The sequence below is a fragment of the Artemia sp. Qi Xiang Cuo genome, chromosome 11 (genome assembly GCF_049724085.1).
Source record: "Artemia sp. Qi Xiang Cuo chromosome 11, ASM4972408v1, whole genome shotgun sequence".
Classification (NCBI taxonomy): Eukaryota; Metazoa; Arthropoda; class Branchiopoda; order Anostraca; family Artemiidae; genus Artemia; species Artemia sp. Qi Xiang Cuo.
The window spans coordinates 60756018-60773602 of NC_142804.1; the positions used below are offsets into that span (position 1 = coordinate 60756018).

The 17585-nt window shown below is 33.6% G+C and overlaps 1 protein-coding gene across 1 annotated transcript in view; it reads left to right on the plus strand.

Moving 5' to 3' along the window:
- LOC148947203 (uncharacterized) overlaps window positions 1-17585 on the plus strand; it is a 180266-nt gene that overhangs the window by 130749 nt on the left and 31932 nt on the right. The window contains exon 9 of the mRNA XM_089096533.1: window positions 5702-5873. Coding sequence (XP_088952659.1) covers window positions 5702-5873 — 172 coding nt within the window. The remainder of the gene's footprint in view (window positions 1-5701; window positions 5874-17585) is intronic.

A 17585-nucleotide genomic window follows, 5' to 3' on the forward strand; every position in this document is an offset into this window, starting at 1 on the left:
TAAGTTTTGTGTGTGTGTGTAAGTTTTTGTGTGGGTGTAAGTTTTTGTGTGTGTGTAAGTTTTTTTGTGTGGTTTAGTTTTTTTGTGTGTTTCATATTTTGTGTGTGTGTATGTTTTTGTTTATGTTTAAGTGTTTGTGTGTGTGTGTAAGTTTGTGTTTGTTTGTAATTTTTTTTGTGTTTTTGTTAGTTTTTGTGTGTATTTTTGAGTGTATGTTTTTGTGTTGGTTTTTTAGTTTTTGTGTGTTTGTGTGTGTTTAATTTTTGTTTTCGTGTAAGTTTTTGTGTGTGTGTTTGTTTGTGTTTGTGTTTAAATTTTTGTGTGTGTGTGTGTGTTAGTTTTTGTGTGTGTGTGTGTAATTTTTTGTGTGTGTGTAATATTTTGTGTGTGTGTGTAAGTTTTTGTGTGTGTGTAATTTTTTTGTGTGTGTGTATTAGTTTGTGTGTGTGTGTATTTTATTGTGTGTGTGTATGTGTGTGTGTGTGTTTAATTATTTGTGTAGGATTATTTTTTTTTGTGTGTGTGTAAGTTTTTGTGTGTGTGTAAGTTTGTGTGTGTGTGTAATTTTTTTTGTGAGTGTGTAATTTTTTTTGTGTGTGTAAGTTTTTGTGTGTGTGTGTGTAATTTTGTGTGTGTGTGTTTTTTTTTGTGTGTGTGTTATATTTTGTGTGTGTGTGTTATTTTGTTTGTGTGTGTGTATTTTTTTGTGTGTGTGTTTATGTAAACTTGTGTGTTTGTTATTATTTGTGTGTGTGTGTGTAATATTTTGTGTGTGTGTTTTTGTTTTTTTGTTTTTTGTTTTTTTTTTGTGTGTGTGTTTTTGTGTGTGTGTAATTTTTTGTGTGTGTGTAAGTTTTTGTGTGTGTGTGTAATTTTTTTTGTGTGTGTATTTATGTTTGGCGGTGTAAGTTTTGTGTGTGTAAGTTTGTGTGTGTGTGTGTGTAAGTTTTTTTTGTGTGTGTAAGTTTTTGTGTGTGTAAGTTTTTTGTGTGTGTGTAAGTTTTTTTTTGTGTAAGTTTTTTTGTGTGTGTGTATGTTTTTATGTGCTTGTGTAAGTTTTTGTGTGTGTGTATGTTTTTGTGTGTGTGTATTATTTTGTGTGTTTGTGTGTGTGTGTTAGTTTGTGTGTGTGTGTGTATTTTTTTGTGTGTGTGTGTGTGTGTGTAATTTTGTGTGTGTGTGTGTAAGTTTTTGTGTGTGCCCATTTTGAAGTTGGAAAATATTTATATTATTTGGAAAAATAGAAATAATCAATAACTAATTTCTTTTTCATTGAAAAAATTCAGAATAGAACTTGAACTTTTCTTCACTTCGTTGATAAAATTAAAAATTGAACTAGAACTTTTTGTCTTCCGGGAAAATATTCACAAGTATGCTATAGCTTTTTCTATATACTACGGAAAAATTTAGAATAGAACTTTAAATTTCTTTATGTCTTTGGTGGACTTAAAACTGAAGTGGAAGATTTTTATTTTCTCTGGACAAATTACAATTGGAGTGTGTTCTTTGGTAAAATTCAGAAGAGAACTTGAACTTTTCTATCCTCCGTGAAAAATTAGGAACAGTAGTTAAAATTTTTTCATCTCTTTGAGAAAAATTTGATCCGAAGTGAAAAATTTTTATATTATTTGGAAAAAATAGAATTGATTAATAACTAATTTCTTTTTCATTGAGAAAATTCAGAAGAGAACTTTAACTTTTCTTAACTTCATTGATAAAATTTAAAATTGAAATAGAACTGCTTATCTTCCGAGAAAATATTCGCAACTATGATATAGCTTTTTCTATCTACTAAGGAAAAATTCAGAATTTGTAAAATTGGTTTAGGAAGGATATTAAGAAAAGAACTTGTACTGAAAAGATATAATAAAGCCTTTTGGAAAGTATTGCTTGATGTTTGGGTGTGCAAAAGAGTCGTAAAGTAAAGTTGTGGGGAAAAGATAAGTACTTCAACTTGTAAAATGGGTTTAGGAAGGACCTTAAGAAAAAAACTTGTTCTGAAATGCCATTGAAAAGTATTGCATGATATTAGGTAATTCAAAAAAGCCTTATAGTAAAGTTGTGGGGGAAAAGATAACTACTTCAAGCTGTAAAATTGGTTAATGAAGGACATTAAGAAAAAAATTGTCCTGAAATGCCTTTGAAAAGTATTGCTTGATTCTGGGGTTGTGCAAAAAGTTGTAAAGTAAAATTGTGTGCAAAAAGGTTGGGTACTTCAATTTTTAAAATGGGTTTAGGAATGACATTAAGAAAGGAACTTGTTCTAAAATGTCTTTTGAAAAGTATTGCTTGATCTTGGGGTGTGCAAAAAGTAGTAAAGTAAAGTTGTGGTGAAAAAGATAACTACTTCAACTTGTAAAATTGGTTTATGAAGGACATTAAGAAAAAAACTTGTTCTGAAAAAATATAATAAAGCCTTTTGAAATATGGGGACCCTTCTGTGTCTCAAAAGCACAAAAAAGTATTAACAAAAATGGGGATGAGGCTCTTTGGGGACTTGAGTGGGCCTTTGGGGGTCCGGGGGCCGTTGAGGGCCGGGGGATCTTTGGGGAGCCGGGGGGACCTTGGTGGACTGGGGGAGGGCCTTTGGGGCCCGGGGAGGGCCTTTGGGGCCCGGGGAGGGCCTTTGGGGGTCCGGGGGCCCAGTGGGCGCCTGGGGGACCTTTGAGGACCGGGGGAGGACCTTGGAGGGGCGGGTGGATCTTTTGGGACCGGGTGCGGGCCTTTTAAGGTCCGGGGGCCCTTTGGAAGCCTGGGGGGCCTTTGAGGACCGGGGGTTTTCTTCGGGGTTGTGGTAGGGGGATTGGAACCCTTTGGGGTTGGGGTAGGGGGATCGGAACCCTTTGGGGTTGGGGTAGGGGACCTCACGACACTGTTAAAATACAACTTGTGTATTATAACGACCACAGAGTTTTACCCTCAAATTCTCTTCTGAAACCTTTTCTAAAATCATCTTTTAAAATGTCTCTAACTGTTTCGCCGAAATAATTCCCTAAAATGGCTAAAACGGTATCGCCCAAATAATCCCTAAACGTAATTTCAGCGAGTTCCTTTTGTTTTGGCATCTCTGTGCTTTCACATTTGAAATTACAAAGAAACCCTTTCGCGCGCTAATCACTTCATCGCTAAGATCAAAAAATTCGCTCGGAAACAATTCCCCTTAGAAACAACAAATTAATTCCCCTTTCATGTCAATCAATCAATCATGACATCATCTGTCATGTGTGATCTAAACTTTGCCTCGGAAACAATTCTGGTCGAACTCCAAAGACATTAATTAACTTCACATTATCTGTCAGACATTAATTAGCTTCCTCGGAAACAATCTATTTCCTATTTCTGGATCATAACATTCTCCCCTAGCGGGCACTTGGCCAAAAACACACCTGGAGAAAGAGACCTTGGAGAAAGTGTCATTGACTCTGCCCCCATTAGACTCAATAATTCATCAAAGTGAGACAGTTCCTGTTTTTCCATTCTCACTAACAAAAGCCATAAAACAGACATAAATGTGAGAAAGTTCCTGTTTTTTCATTCTCACTGACAAAAACCATAAAAACATCCATAAAAGTGAAAAAGTTCCTGTTTTTCAAATTCTCACTGACAAAAACCATAAAACAGACATAAATTACTGTTGACATCCATGAAAAACATCAAATAAATTGACCAACACACATAACCATCCAAGAAAACATCCATAAATGTGACAAAATTCATGTTTTTTTCAGGTGAGAAAAATTCTGTTTTTCCATTCTCAGTGAGAAAACCATAAACCACGTGGTTCTGATCGGAGTATAAGATAGCTCTCTACTTATGCATTTTTATTACGTTTTTTACGAGTCAGACACGCATTTTGGGGAGGTTCAAACCCTCTAACCCCACCCCCTCGTTGGATACGGTCTTGATGTCCCTACTACTATTACTACGACTGCTAGTGCAGACAACTCATTCCAGCACAAATCCACTGAGGCCACTGAGGCCATGAGTGCAGACAGCTCATTCCAGCACAAATCCATTGAGGCCACTGAGGCCACTAGTGCAGACAGCTCATTCCAGCACAAATCCACTGAGGTCACTGAGGCCATCACATCTGCACCCGCTCCTCCTCCACAGGAATCAATTCAAAGTATAACTCTTTTACCCCCTTCCATGAAGTTCCAATTTCCTTTAAATTGTTTCTTTTGATTTTCTCCCACCAGATTCAGGAACGATCTGTTCATTGTTCGGCCTTGGAGAGATGGCTAACAAGCACAATGTTTGGCAATTTGTCTTCCTCCATAAAAAAAACATGGCCTAGCCATATTGACATCTCTTTAGTTATATCCCTTGAAAGTGGGATCGAACAACCTAACAACCTAAACAGTCAAACAATCTAAGACTGTTCTTAGACAACTCCTCTGGAAAACATTCAACAAATCCTCCTCAACCTTCTGAAGCACCAACGTTACAGGATCCCACTTAACCACTGTCATTACCGTAGACTAACAATGACGTTTGACTCTTATCCTTGCCTTGCCCCAGAAAATTATACTTGTAATAAAAAAAATGAATCTTGAGGTAGAACCCTTTTAATTTGAATTAGAAAAACTTGTGTTTGTACTTTCCATAATATACCCCAGATCTTCAAACCCACATGCTTTAGATTGAAACAAGCTTAAAAATGTCAATTTTGTATTTAATTGGCTATGTAGTAATATCAAGTCATAAAAGTTCGATATGGAGCCCGTATCATTTCAAAATTGAATCGCTAAATTATGATCTAACGCTATCAAACAATAAAATTCGGTTATCCTTTCAACCTACTGATGCTAATAATTACCAAACAAACAAAATAGGGCACTCGTGTGTTTTTACGTGTGTAAGGCTACCTATCTTTAGATAAAATGAAAAACTGTTGGAACGCGGTGTATGGTATATTTAATGTCCTCTGGATTGTCACAAATCGGAAATTGTTCCAAAATTTGCTAGTCTGTAATACTTTGCCATGCCGATTAGAGGGGGGGGTCAGAGGTCTAGAAAACCATTTTTGCGATAAGATATACCAAATTATAGGAATCTATTCTCGCATGGCTCTTTTCTTTTTTGTAACAATAAAATCTTTGAGTAGAATTTTGTAATGGTAAATTAAAATAGATTTTTAAATAGATTTTTTAGATTTTGTCGAAATGCATGTCTTATGTTTAGTAGCTGAGTTTGTGATAATATTTTTATATTGCAGAATAGTAATTTTTTTCACTTTTTCCGAGTGGATTGGTACGCTGGATTTAGGATTCTTTATCCGAGAGGGTGAAGGTTCAAATCCTAGTGTATCCAATTATTTGGTTTGGGACGGGGGTCAGTGACGTGACTCTGTAAGCTCAACCAGACTCGACCCAGCTCTAAATGGGTACATGGAGAAATCTGGGGAAGATGAAGAGGAAGGGTGTGCGATAGCACAGGATGGTTGGCCCTAGACCATCCTGGCACCTCCATTGCACCTCCTGGCTGAAGGGCCAAGACACGGAGATCAGCACCGCCGGTAGGGACTGTAAAGTCCAATGCCGTATTCTTTACCTTTTTTTTACTTCTGTAAATAATTGCGCTTCCGTAGATAATTGTGGATTGAAATCAGGTTATAAAATTTTTAAAGAGTTCAGATCCGTTCAAAATTAAAAAGATGTTCTAATCAGAACGGATTTTTTATTCTGAAGTTCAATTTAAGGTAGCTGTAGCTGTGAAAACACTGAAAATGGGCTCTACGGTGGAAGAAAAATTAGATTTTCTAAGTGAAGCAGAAATGATGAAGCGTTTCGAACACAAAAATGTTGTCAAACTACTTGGTGTTTGCACCAGAAATGAGCCAGTGTACACAATTATGGAATTTATGCTATATGGTAAGATATCCATTTTTTTTTACATAATTGTGTACCAGTGTACACAATCATGGAATTTGTACAATACGGTAAGATAATAATTTTTTTTCCACAATTGTGCACCAGTGTGAACAATCATAGAGTTAATTCTATATGGTAAGATACCAATTCTTTTTAAACAATTGTGTATGAGGGCACACAATTTTGGAATCTATGCTATATGGCTATATGATATTATGGTTATATGATATATACAATTATGTCAAACACAAATTCCACTTAAAAATGGTTTGATCTTAAAAATTATTTCATAATGAGGATCTAAAAAAAAAATTTAAAATGGTTTATCTGGTTTGATAAAACCCCGGTTTGATAAATACAACTATTTGAAGAAAAAAGCCATCATGTTAAAACTTAATCTCGATTTTGCAGAAACAGTGATTGAATTTTTTTTTTTTTTGTATTCTGAAATTCAATGATTGAATTTCTATGTGATTTTTTAGTGGCCTAAGATAAGATAATATTTTATTCATTATCAATACACAAACCATAATACACTGTTCTAGCCCCCCCTCCAAAGACTCCTTGGCCTGTAATTTTGGGACCATATACGGATCACAAACTCAGAGAACAATAGCCAATTACTTACTGAGATAAAAAAAAATAAAAAATCAAACATCAATAAATTATAACATAATTCATTTCTCTGCATATTATTCTCAAATAAAAAAGGTGATCTTCATACCCTTCTGCAATCTGCTGGTCACAATCAGATTATACAAAAAAAAACAGAAATGAAAAACAATTAAATGAAAAACTATTGCCAACCATTCAAAACACAAAAGTAAGCCACGAGAAAGGCCTAATTTTAAAACTTGATGGTAAGATAACACTTTTTATCAATTTAACTCCGCATAAAAGTATTTTTATTTTTAAAATGCTTTCATAATGATAATTTAAAAACAGGTTTTTAAACGTGGTTTTAAGCCTGTTTGATAAATAATAAATGGCTAAATAATTAAATTTTGATTGTTATTAAAAACTTTAAAATACTTTCATTGTAAAATTGTCTAGCAATGACAAAAAAAGGTTTTGTTTGATTCCTAAGAATGTTTGATTTGGTTGATTTTATGTTCACTGGTAAAATAAAGTTTTAAATGCTGACAGCCAATAGTAGGCAAGTGTATTTTTTCCACAACAGAGTTTCTCTTAGGACTTACCTAATTTCATGCTTAAAATAAACTTGATAAATCTTCTACAAAGTATCAGTAGAGTTCGGTATTTGTCATGAGAGAATTATTTCTTATTGTGGTTTTTCTCCATAAATTGAAATTTAGGTACCTGTCAGAGCTATTTAAATGAAATGGCTTTCAGAAACAGAAGAAATGAATAAAAAATAAATGAACTGAAAAAGAAAAGAAAAATCGAGGATGAACCGAAAAATCTTGTTTTTGGTACATGTCGATCAAATGATTTGAAATTAAATAAAAAATAAGAGGAATAAATCTACCGTGATTTTAAAGCTCGGAAAGTCATATTTTGAACTTTTTTTTGCTAAGTTGAAGGTATTGGAAAGTGATTGTCGAAATTTAACATGAAAAAATTTCATAAATTTTCCGAAGTACAACAGGAAATCAAAAAGGAATGCTCTGATTCCTTTATTCATGCCAATAATAAACATGCACTTGAATGTGGGCGTATCATAGGGTTTAATTTCCTATACAGTTTTTTTTATAATGCTAAGGGTTGGAAATGAAGCTTTCTGATTGGCTGGCCTAAAATAAGTTCTAAAAATCTTCAGAATTGAACTTCGATGGTGGTTCTAGCTAGTTCTTGCTGGAATTGCAAAATCTCAGAGTTGGCTCGATCTCATTGTAAATTGACCTCTAACTAGTCAGTTTTCTCACACTCTTATTAGTTGATCATCTTTTCGTTATCTCTATAAAAGTACCAAAAGAAAGCAGGGCTTGAATTTTTTATTATTGCAAAATGTGTATTGCAAAATGTTTTTATTGCAAAATGTGTATCCAAACGTGATTCTCCCAAAGTGAGTAAACACAGGCGAAAACCAACACTATACAAGCCGAATAGCTGAGGGGGTTGATTTTCGTGATTAGCTAGTGCAAATACTGATCACAAACAATAAAGAGGATAAAATAATCAGGAATTTTTAAAGACAGTGAAAAAGAAAGAAAATATATATATATAACACATAAAGAATGATAGAAAAGACTAGTAGAATATTTTGTGTGTATCAAACAGTAAGCAAGGAATGGTAACAAAGTTTGTGTGTAACAAACTGTTTATGTGTTTGTTTGTGTGTTTGTGTGTTTGTTTGTGTGTTTGTGTGTTTGTGTGTTGTAACACTGTTTGTGTGTTGTAACACTGTTTGTGTGTGTAACAAACTGTAAGCAAGGAACGGCTCAGTCCATTAATGACCGAAACTCTAAAAAATGAAATTTTGAAAATAATTGATACCTCGAAAGAATTTGCTTTTTATGCTGATTCTAAATATATAAAATTCGTTAGGTTTAATTTTAACCATAAAAAGCTACGGGCCTGAGAAGTTTTGCCTGATATCCGATAAAGGGGGGAAAACCCTCAAAATATCAGGAGATCTTAATGAAAATCGCAACATAAGATTCAGCATATCTGAGAACCCAGTAAGTTTTTCAAGAACCTATCAACAAAAATATGAAATTTTGTAATTTTCCTAGAAAAAAGAACACCGATGTATGTCTATTTGTTGTTGTTCTTTCCCAAGGATGATCGTATCAAATCAATGGTTCTGGTTGATTGGGAGACGGCTCATTCGAGCAAAAATGAAGAGTTTTCTCCAAAAAGAATGGAGGGTCACTAGCACCCCCCCCCCACGCTTTTTTTCCCCAAAGAAACCAAAATTTCGAGATTTCAATTCAACATAGTTAAAATGTCCAATAACTAGGCCGTTGGAGTTGAAGTAAACCACATAGCCTCTGGGAAAGGGGCTGTAAGCTACGTAATTTGCCCATTGTTCACTCACAGTATTTGTTATTGGAAAATATGCCAACATTTTATTAGGGGAATTTTGCGTGGGGTGGGGGATTTTCCATAAGGAGAAATTTTTCGGGGCGAATTTTACAAGAGAAAAGTTCAACATAAGAGGATTTCCTGATATGATTTGAGAAACGGTCAGAAATACAAAAAATATAAAAAAAAGATTTTTGACTTTTAAAAAATATAAAAAAAATGTTTTTGAATGAAAATAAGTAGCAACATTAAAACTTAAAACGAATAGAAATTCTTCCATATATGGGGGGACTACCACTTCCTCATCCCTTGCTCTTTATACTAAAGTCTGACTTTGGCACAAATCTTTAATGAAGACCGCTCAAGCACAAGAGCTGCTGAAATTGAGCAAGAAGTGTTAAAAACAGAACAACTTTAAAGCTTTAGCATAAAGAGCAAGGGGTTAGCAAGGGATACCTTCCCCTCATATATGGAACAATTTATGTTCGTTTTAAGTTTTAATGGTGCTCCTTACTTACAACCACAGTTTATAGAATTATCCAGTAAGTTTATCGCAGATCATTTCTGGTCTTCATTCTCGGTGCGAACAAAAAGCTCCTCCCACTTATTTCTGCATTAGCGGGTTAGTGGGTTTTCGTCAATCAATGAGAAATGGTTACAAAGTGCATTATTCGTAATTGCGAAAGCAGAAAAAAAATTGGTGAGCTAGCCAAGTGGATTGCAAGTGTCCCATCTCACAGGTATGACTTAATTTATATACAAATTATGACTTAATCTATTATTTACATACAGTGGACTCAACTGATCGGCCTCTGTAGGATTTTATAATAAAGGGGGTGGGGGTTGAGGAAATTTGTGAAAATAAGAAATTTGTTTTTCTTCTAAGAACTGGTGGAATTGGTGTGATGGCTTCAGGGGCGGATCCAGGATTTTTTTAGGGGGGGCGCAAAATAGGTTGATCCGATAAACTTACGTTAGGAGCAAGTTTAATTAATGTAAACTTGCGTTAATTAGGTAAATTCGCTACTTTAGACTACTATAGAGGGGCACCCATTGCCCCCCCCCCCCCTCTGGATCCGCCACTGGATGGTTTATCATTTTTTTTTTTCACGTCGTGATGTTTATTTTCTACGATATTTATTTTCTAGATAAGACTACTTTCGTTTTCAATCAATGTTTTCGTATGAAATGGGCAGACAAATCCTGAACTTTAAACAATCAACACCTCTGTTTGAAAATCTTTGCACTTTGTGAATTTAGATAGCGATAAGGGTTCCTGATTAAGACCAATTTTAGGACTTGGATTCTAAACATTGGTTGCTGTGGTAAAAGTTGCCATAATAGCCATATCCAAGAAAATACCAAACGTCTGTTAAGAAGCGTTTTTCGTAAAATTCTTTGGGAACTTTCAGAAAATTTTATTTCTACTGATCTTAAGTTTAATATGGCCTTTACTTTTCTTTAAAAAAAAACTTTAATTTTCGTAAAGTTTTCGTAGTATATATATATATATATATATATATATATATATATATATATATATATATATATATATATATATATATATATATATATATATATATATATATATATATATATATATATATATATATATATATATATATATATATATATATATATATATATATATATATATATATATATATATATATATATATATATATATATATATATATATATATCGGCACGTACAAACAGCTCCTCTCATTTGATCTGCCTTTAGCGGTCCAATTACCCTGGAACACGTATTTTGGCAGAAACTTTCTCAAAATGCCTTTGAAACCAACTCGAGACTTCGAAACCTACTTTTAATTCCTATAAACATCTTAACTAATTATATATATATATATATATATATATATATATATATATATATATATATATATATATATATATATATATATATATATATATATATATATATATATATATATATATATATATATATATATATATATATATATATATATATATATATATATATATATATATATATATATATATATATATATATATATATATATATATATATATATATATATATATATATATATATATATATATATATAAAATTAGTTCAGATGTTTATAGGAATTATATATATATATATATATATATATACATATATATATATATATATATATATATATATATATATATATATATATATATATATATATATATATATATATATATATATATATATATATATATATATATATATATATAAATATGTTTTCAGCAAAATTTTTTAGAAGGCTATGCTATCCAGGCTTCTTAGTTTTCTGGATGTCAAAAAATTTTTTCATGATTTCCAGTTTGGATTCCGAGCGAATCACTCTACAGAGCATGCTTTTGCATCTCTTTTGAATTTCATTCATTCGGCAATAGATTTTGGTCTTATCCCGGCAGCTTTATTTTTGGATGTTCGTAAAGCTTTTGATTCTTTGACTCATCCAATTCTCCTTTGGAAATTATCGCATATTGGTATAAGATCAAATGTTTTCTCTTGATTTGAATCATATCTTTGTGGTAGACTTATTTCAATTGATACGCTTTTCCAGAGCCCTTCTGAAGTAGAATATGGTGTCCCCCAGGGATCTGTTCTTGGCCCCGTTTTATTTCTGATTTATGTCAATGATCTTATTTCAACAGTCAAGAGCACCAGTCCTCTAGTATGCTGCAATCTTTGTCATCCGGATGTTCCTTTGTTTCCCAATGCTACTTCTAATGAAGATTGCCCTAGTTGCTTTTGCTGACGATAGCACTTTTGGGACTTTAGGGAGGACGGAATGTGATGTCAGATCTAATCTGGTGGCAATATTTGAGAGAGTAGTTACATGGTTTGAGGCGAATTGCTTGGCCTTGAATGTTACCAAGTCACATTTTCTTATTTTTTCTCGAATTGGTGTAGCTTTCCCTCAACTGACACAGCTTCAGGTACCCCTTGTGTAGACCAAAGAATCGGTTGGTCCGGTATCTTGGTATCCTGCTTGATGAGAACCTTTCATTTAGACACAATATAGCCATGATTAGGGTTAAGGTCTCACGGAGTTTGGGTGTCATTCGAAAACTCAAACACACCTTTCCTGGATCTATTCTGAAGCTTCTTTTTTTCTGCCTTGTCCAGTCATATGTCTCTTATTGCCCCATAGTATGGATGTCTACTTTTCCTTCTACACTGCGGTCGCTTTCTGTCATATATGATAAAACACGGTGTCTGGTTATGGACACCAACAGTTCTTCACCAAGACCGCTTCTATATCTACAGTCTATCTACATTCTTTCTTGTGCTTCTTTTGTTTTTCATCAGCTTCATGGCAATCTTCCAAAATCTCTTCAAAAAACTCCTCAGTTTATTTCTGATTCAGCTCCATATAACCTTCGTTCGTCACATAATATCTGCATTCCTCCTACTCCCACTGTGCGGTCAGATTTCAATCCCCTCATCGCTTGTCATCAGGTTTGGAACTCCCTGCCTTCTTCAGTACAGAAATGCCACTCATTTGGCACTTTCAAGAGGATTCTTAAGGACCATTTAGTTAAGAATCAAACTGATTTTTTTTTTTTTTTTTTTTTTTTTTTTTTTTTTGTGGAGTTGATGTCCCCTGAATGTTTAGTTTTGTTTTATGGTGGTCTTCTCTGCGCTATGACTCCAAGACCTCAGGTATGACTATCAATATTTATTGCTGAAACTTGTATAGTTCACTAAGGAGTAGCATTCATGAAGACGGGTTAAATTTTATTGCTTTCGCACCATTTTATTACAGTCCAATAATTATAAGCCTTATGACTGAATTAACCCATAAACCTCAATTTTGCTACCTAGCCTCAGAAATAAGCAGAGCTGATTGAATTGGAATTTATATAGTTTTAAATATAAGCTTAAAAGGGCTGTACATGGCTTAAGTTTTGATTTTTTAATATCTTGGATATGAGTTATGAATAATATCGTAACAGCTATTATGGTGTTGGTTTTACCTGACAATACACATAATTCTGTTTCGACGATAGGGATTCGCTTAAAGTAATAATAATATAATTTTTTTTTTTTTTTTTTTTTTTTTTTTTTTTTGTGAGTCTATTTAATATAATTAATAAATTTAGTTTATTTATTTTTTCTATAGTTTCCAGTTTATCTATATTTTCTTTTCTTCTCCTTCATATGTGAGTAAGTGATCATTTTAAATTTTCTTTTGTTTTTTATCTCTGAGTATGTAATTCATATGTCGTCCCTCTTTGTACAGGCCAATGAGCCTTTGAGGGATTAATAACATGTAATATTATATGTGTATTTAATGAAGAATAAAACTTATCTTATCTTATATATATATATATATATATATATATATATATATATATATATATATATATATATATATATATATATATATATATATATATCGGCGCGTACAAACAGCTCCTCTCATTTGATCTGCCATCAGAGGTCCAATTTCCCTGGAACACGTATTTTGGCAAACACTTTCTCAAAATGCCTTTGAAACCAACTTGAGACTTCGAAACCTATTTTTAATTCCTAAAAACATCTAATAATAACATTACACTACTAACTACCGATTTTCATGTATGTATTGGAATAAATTAATTTAAAATTAGTTTCTTCAAAATTAGTGTTCCAACGTTGAAGCCAAGTTTCGCGTCCAAGAGAAATCTGGCTTGTCTACCCGTGAAAAGATCTGATGCCGCTTATGTTTATATCTGCAAAAACGTTCTCTGGAGCACTCACACCCCGGTCCGGGTTTTTATAATGGGTGAGATAGGGAATGATCATACTGCTAATTCTATAAACTGTGCTTACAACCAATAAATTTTGTTTTATTTATTACCTAATACAAAATAGAAAAGTAGAGATAAGTTGTAGATTTCAGTTTTCTGTCATTCTCTTTTTTGCATCAAAAGTGGCTTCGTAGAAGCCACTTTTGATGGCCACTTCGCCTCTACGACTTACTACGGTCATAGAAACTGACTGCCGGAAGGGACTCATTTGATCATACTTTGAAACCTACAGTGCCCATTTTTTGCCCTCATAAATTTTGGAATATACTTATTTTGGTATTTCCACTGAGAAAAAAAACAGAAAATATAAAAATTGCCCTCTTCCCTAGGTTTAGAAAAATAAATTCTAACTAACACAAGGTTAACACACAAGGTTAAATTAAACGAACACAAGGCTCCTTTAATTAAAACAATAAGAAGTTTTTTTAAGTGCTGAGAAACTTTAGCGAAAAGAGCGAGGTGTTAAGGAGGGGCAACCCCCCTAATATACGTAATAATTTTTACTCGTTTTAAGGTTTATGTTGCTCCTTACTTTCAGTTGAAAAAAACTTGTTTTTTTATTTAATTTTTGATCGTTAAAAAAACAAGACATCTGGCTCCACTTTCACGTGAAAAGTCCCCTCCCCACGGAATTAACATCTGGGCAATTCAATCCTGGCGAAAACTTACTCCGGACAATTACCCTTAACATATCGACACGTAAAATTGAATCGATAAAGAGAAATCAAGACATATAAAGAAAGTTCGTATATGAATTTTAGCAAATTCCCCCATTGTAAAATTTCCCCAGAAAAGTGAATCCTCTGGAAAATTCTCTCTCCATGAACATTTCTCCCTGTATAAGTCCCCCAGTAGAAAATTTTTCTCCCCTCCCCACCCTAAATGTGTATGTATACTTCCCAATAACAAATACTACACGTAAACAATGGGCTAATGTTATACTTTAAAGGGAAAAGTTCAGCAATGGCAAAGTAATGTAAGCAATGGGCAAAGTTCATAACTTGCAACCATTTCCCCAGGGGCTTTGAGGGGTCATGTTATTTCCAAAGACATAGTTATTATGCCTTTCAATTATGCTTAACACAATAACTATCTCAGAATTTTGATCGGACGATTTTGGAAAAAAGTGGCGTGGGAGGGGGCCTAGCTTCCCTCCAATTTTTTGTCACTAAAACTTTTATTTCCGTTAGAATAAGCCCTCTCCTGACGTTCTAGGCCTACTGGGTCGATGCGATCACCCCTGGAAAAAAAGTAAACACGTATCCGGGATCTTTCTTCTGCCAAAAATTACAAAATTCCACATTTTTGTAGATGGGATCTTGGAACCTCAACAGTAGGGTTCTTTGATACGCTGAAACTGACGGTGTGATTTTCATTGAAATTCTATGACTTTTATAGGGTCTTTCCCCTTTTTTCGAAAATCAGACAAATGTTCTTACGCTAGTAGCTATTGATGACTAAGACTAAACTTAATGAAAGTTATATTTGGAATCAGCATAATAAGCCAATTCTTTTGATATATCTATTGGTATTAAAATTCTGTTTTTTAGAGTTTCAGTTACTATTGAGCCGAGTTGCTCCTTACCTACAGTTCGTTACCACGAACTCTTTGATTGGGGAATGTAATCTGGAGGCAGCGTAACTTTCTTCTTTAAGTGCAATAAAATTTTCGTGAATCGACGCCCCTGGAGGTAAGACCTTAGATTTGTGTAATCTACCATAAGACTAACCTTGCAGCGATACTTTGGCTCTTAATCGGTCTTAAGACTTACCATTCATCTGTTTTTTTATAATTAATTACTCTATCCATTAAGACGATGCAATCAACGCTTTTCCTCATTAGTCTACTCTCAATTAAGCGTCATTTTACGTCATTACGTCAATTAGCGTCATTTACGTCATTAACACGAAAAAAATTACGTCATTACGTCATTTACGTCATTTACGTCATTAGCAATTAAAATTTATGTCATTAGCACGAAAAAAATTATAAGACATGATTGAGTCCGCTCTTTGGCTTAAGCGTATTTAGAGAAGCATTGAAAGGAAGTCGATGCCATAAAGAATCAGATTATCTCATCTATTATAACCTTTATTAGTTTGTGTCGTCGAACTATTTAGAAATGATCGGCCGGTCTTGTCATAAATTCAAGAACTTGAAAAGACAATCCGAATAAACGGCATAAAACTAGATACCTACTTTCAACGAAGCTCGGGTAAACAGCGGGAGCGCGGATAAACGGCCATGCATTTGAATTTTGAAATTTTATTTGGTATACAGTAGTTTACATAAAAGTGACATCTACTTTCCCTGATAATCACTTTTAGTGAAACTTCCAGTAGAAAATTTAAATTTAGATGTTTCGATTAAACGGAGCAGAATTTTCTTTTTAAAATTTATGAAAGGCGTCAATTCTTTTGTGAGTAAGAACGTGTGGCGCTTCTGACTGCATATTTTTCTAACTGTATTAATTGTATAATAATTATAGCTGTATTCAGGCATTGGGCGGTGTTGCCATACATTTTAGAACTTGAAAAAACGATCTGAATAAACGGCAGAAAACTAGAAGCCGACTCCTACTTTCCCTGATAATCTTAGGAAAATCTTGTAACTTCTCTTTTTTGGTGCCGGATTTATTCAGTTTTAGTGAAACTTATATCAGTAGAAAATGTAAATTTAGATTTTTCGATTAAACGGAGCAGAATTTTCTTTTTAAGATTCATGAAAGGCCTGTCCCAAAAAAACTGTCTAGCATACTTGCTAGAAAAATGCCAAAGACCACCTCAGAACAAATATCATTTGATCAATTTGGCAGCTCTGCGAGTTTCCTGTGTTCAACTCGCTTTGATTGAAAGCCTTGTCGACACAATTTCATTGTCTTTTCAATCAAATTTCATAGTGAAACCACAAATTCTCAATAAGTTTTAATGATAAATAGTCCCCTGGGTTAATTCGAATGGTCCCTTTGTCTTTGAGACAGCCAACCGACGTTGAGACTCACAAAATGATGTTTAAGGTATCGAATCCTCCTAAATAAGATTAAAAAAAACAATTCTAAGCATTCAACGGGTGTTAATATAGCATCATTGAGGTATATGCTATTTCTTTAACAGAAACTGGGTAGGCCTACAGGGATGTCTATGGCCCCAGGCGCTTATTTTTGATTTGCTCATAAATTGATCCTTATCATGTTTTCCTTCTTAATAAGAACAATTTTTCAGTAATATCATTAATTGAATTTTTTTTTCTCTGAAATTTTTGTTTCTTATCTTAACATCTTCCCCATTTAATAATTTGCATGTAATGAAGAAATTCAGTTTAATTTCACGAAATTAAAAAATTCAGTATCTTCGGCAAGGACCTAATCTTTATTAATTTTAGTATCTTTAGCCTTGAAAACATCTTTCGTCTAGTTCATACACTAGTGAAAAATAAACTCGCTTACCGCGATGATTTAAATTCTTGTGAGGGAAGAAGAACAACAAACTAGTTCAAACAACCCAGATAAAATATGTGCAGGAAGAAATGTTACACTGATCTTTTATCATATTGGAGGGGGAGGGTGAACGGTTTCAAAAAAATATTTTCTCCCAAATGTTTTCCAAATTCTAGGGCTATATTGAGAGAAAGATTAAGATGGCTAGGGCGCGTTCTGCGGATAAAGGATGATAGATTGTCAAATATTATCCTTTTCGGCCAATTTTCTAGAGCTAAACGGAAAGTAGGTCATCCTCGGTTAGGGTTGGAGGATGTCATAAGGAAAGATTTAAGGGAAATGGGAACTTCATAAGAGGGTTTAATGAGGGAGGCTTTGAATATATTGGAATGGCAGAGAATAGTATATGGCTCTGTTGGCCTCAGGCGGCTTGGTACTGCGGCTCAGCTGTGGTGAGTTGTTAGTAGTA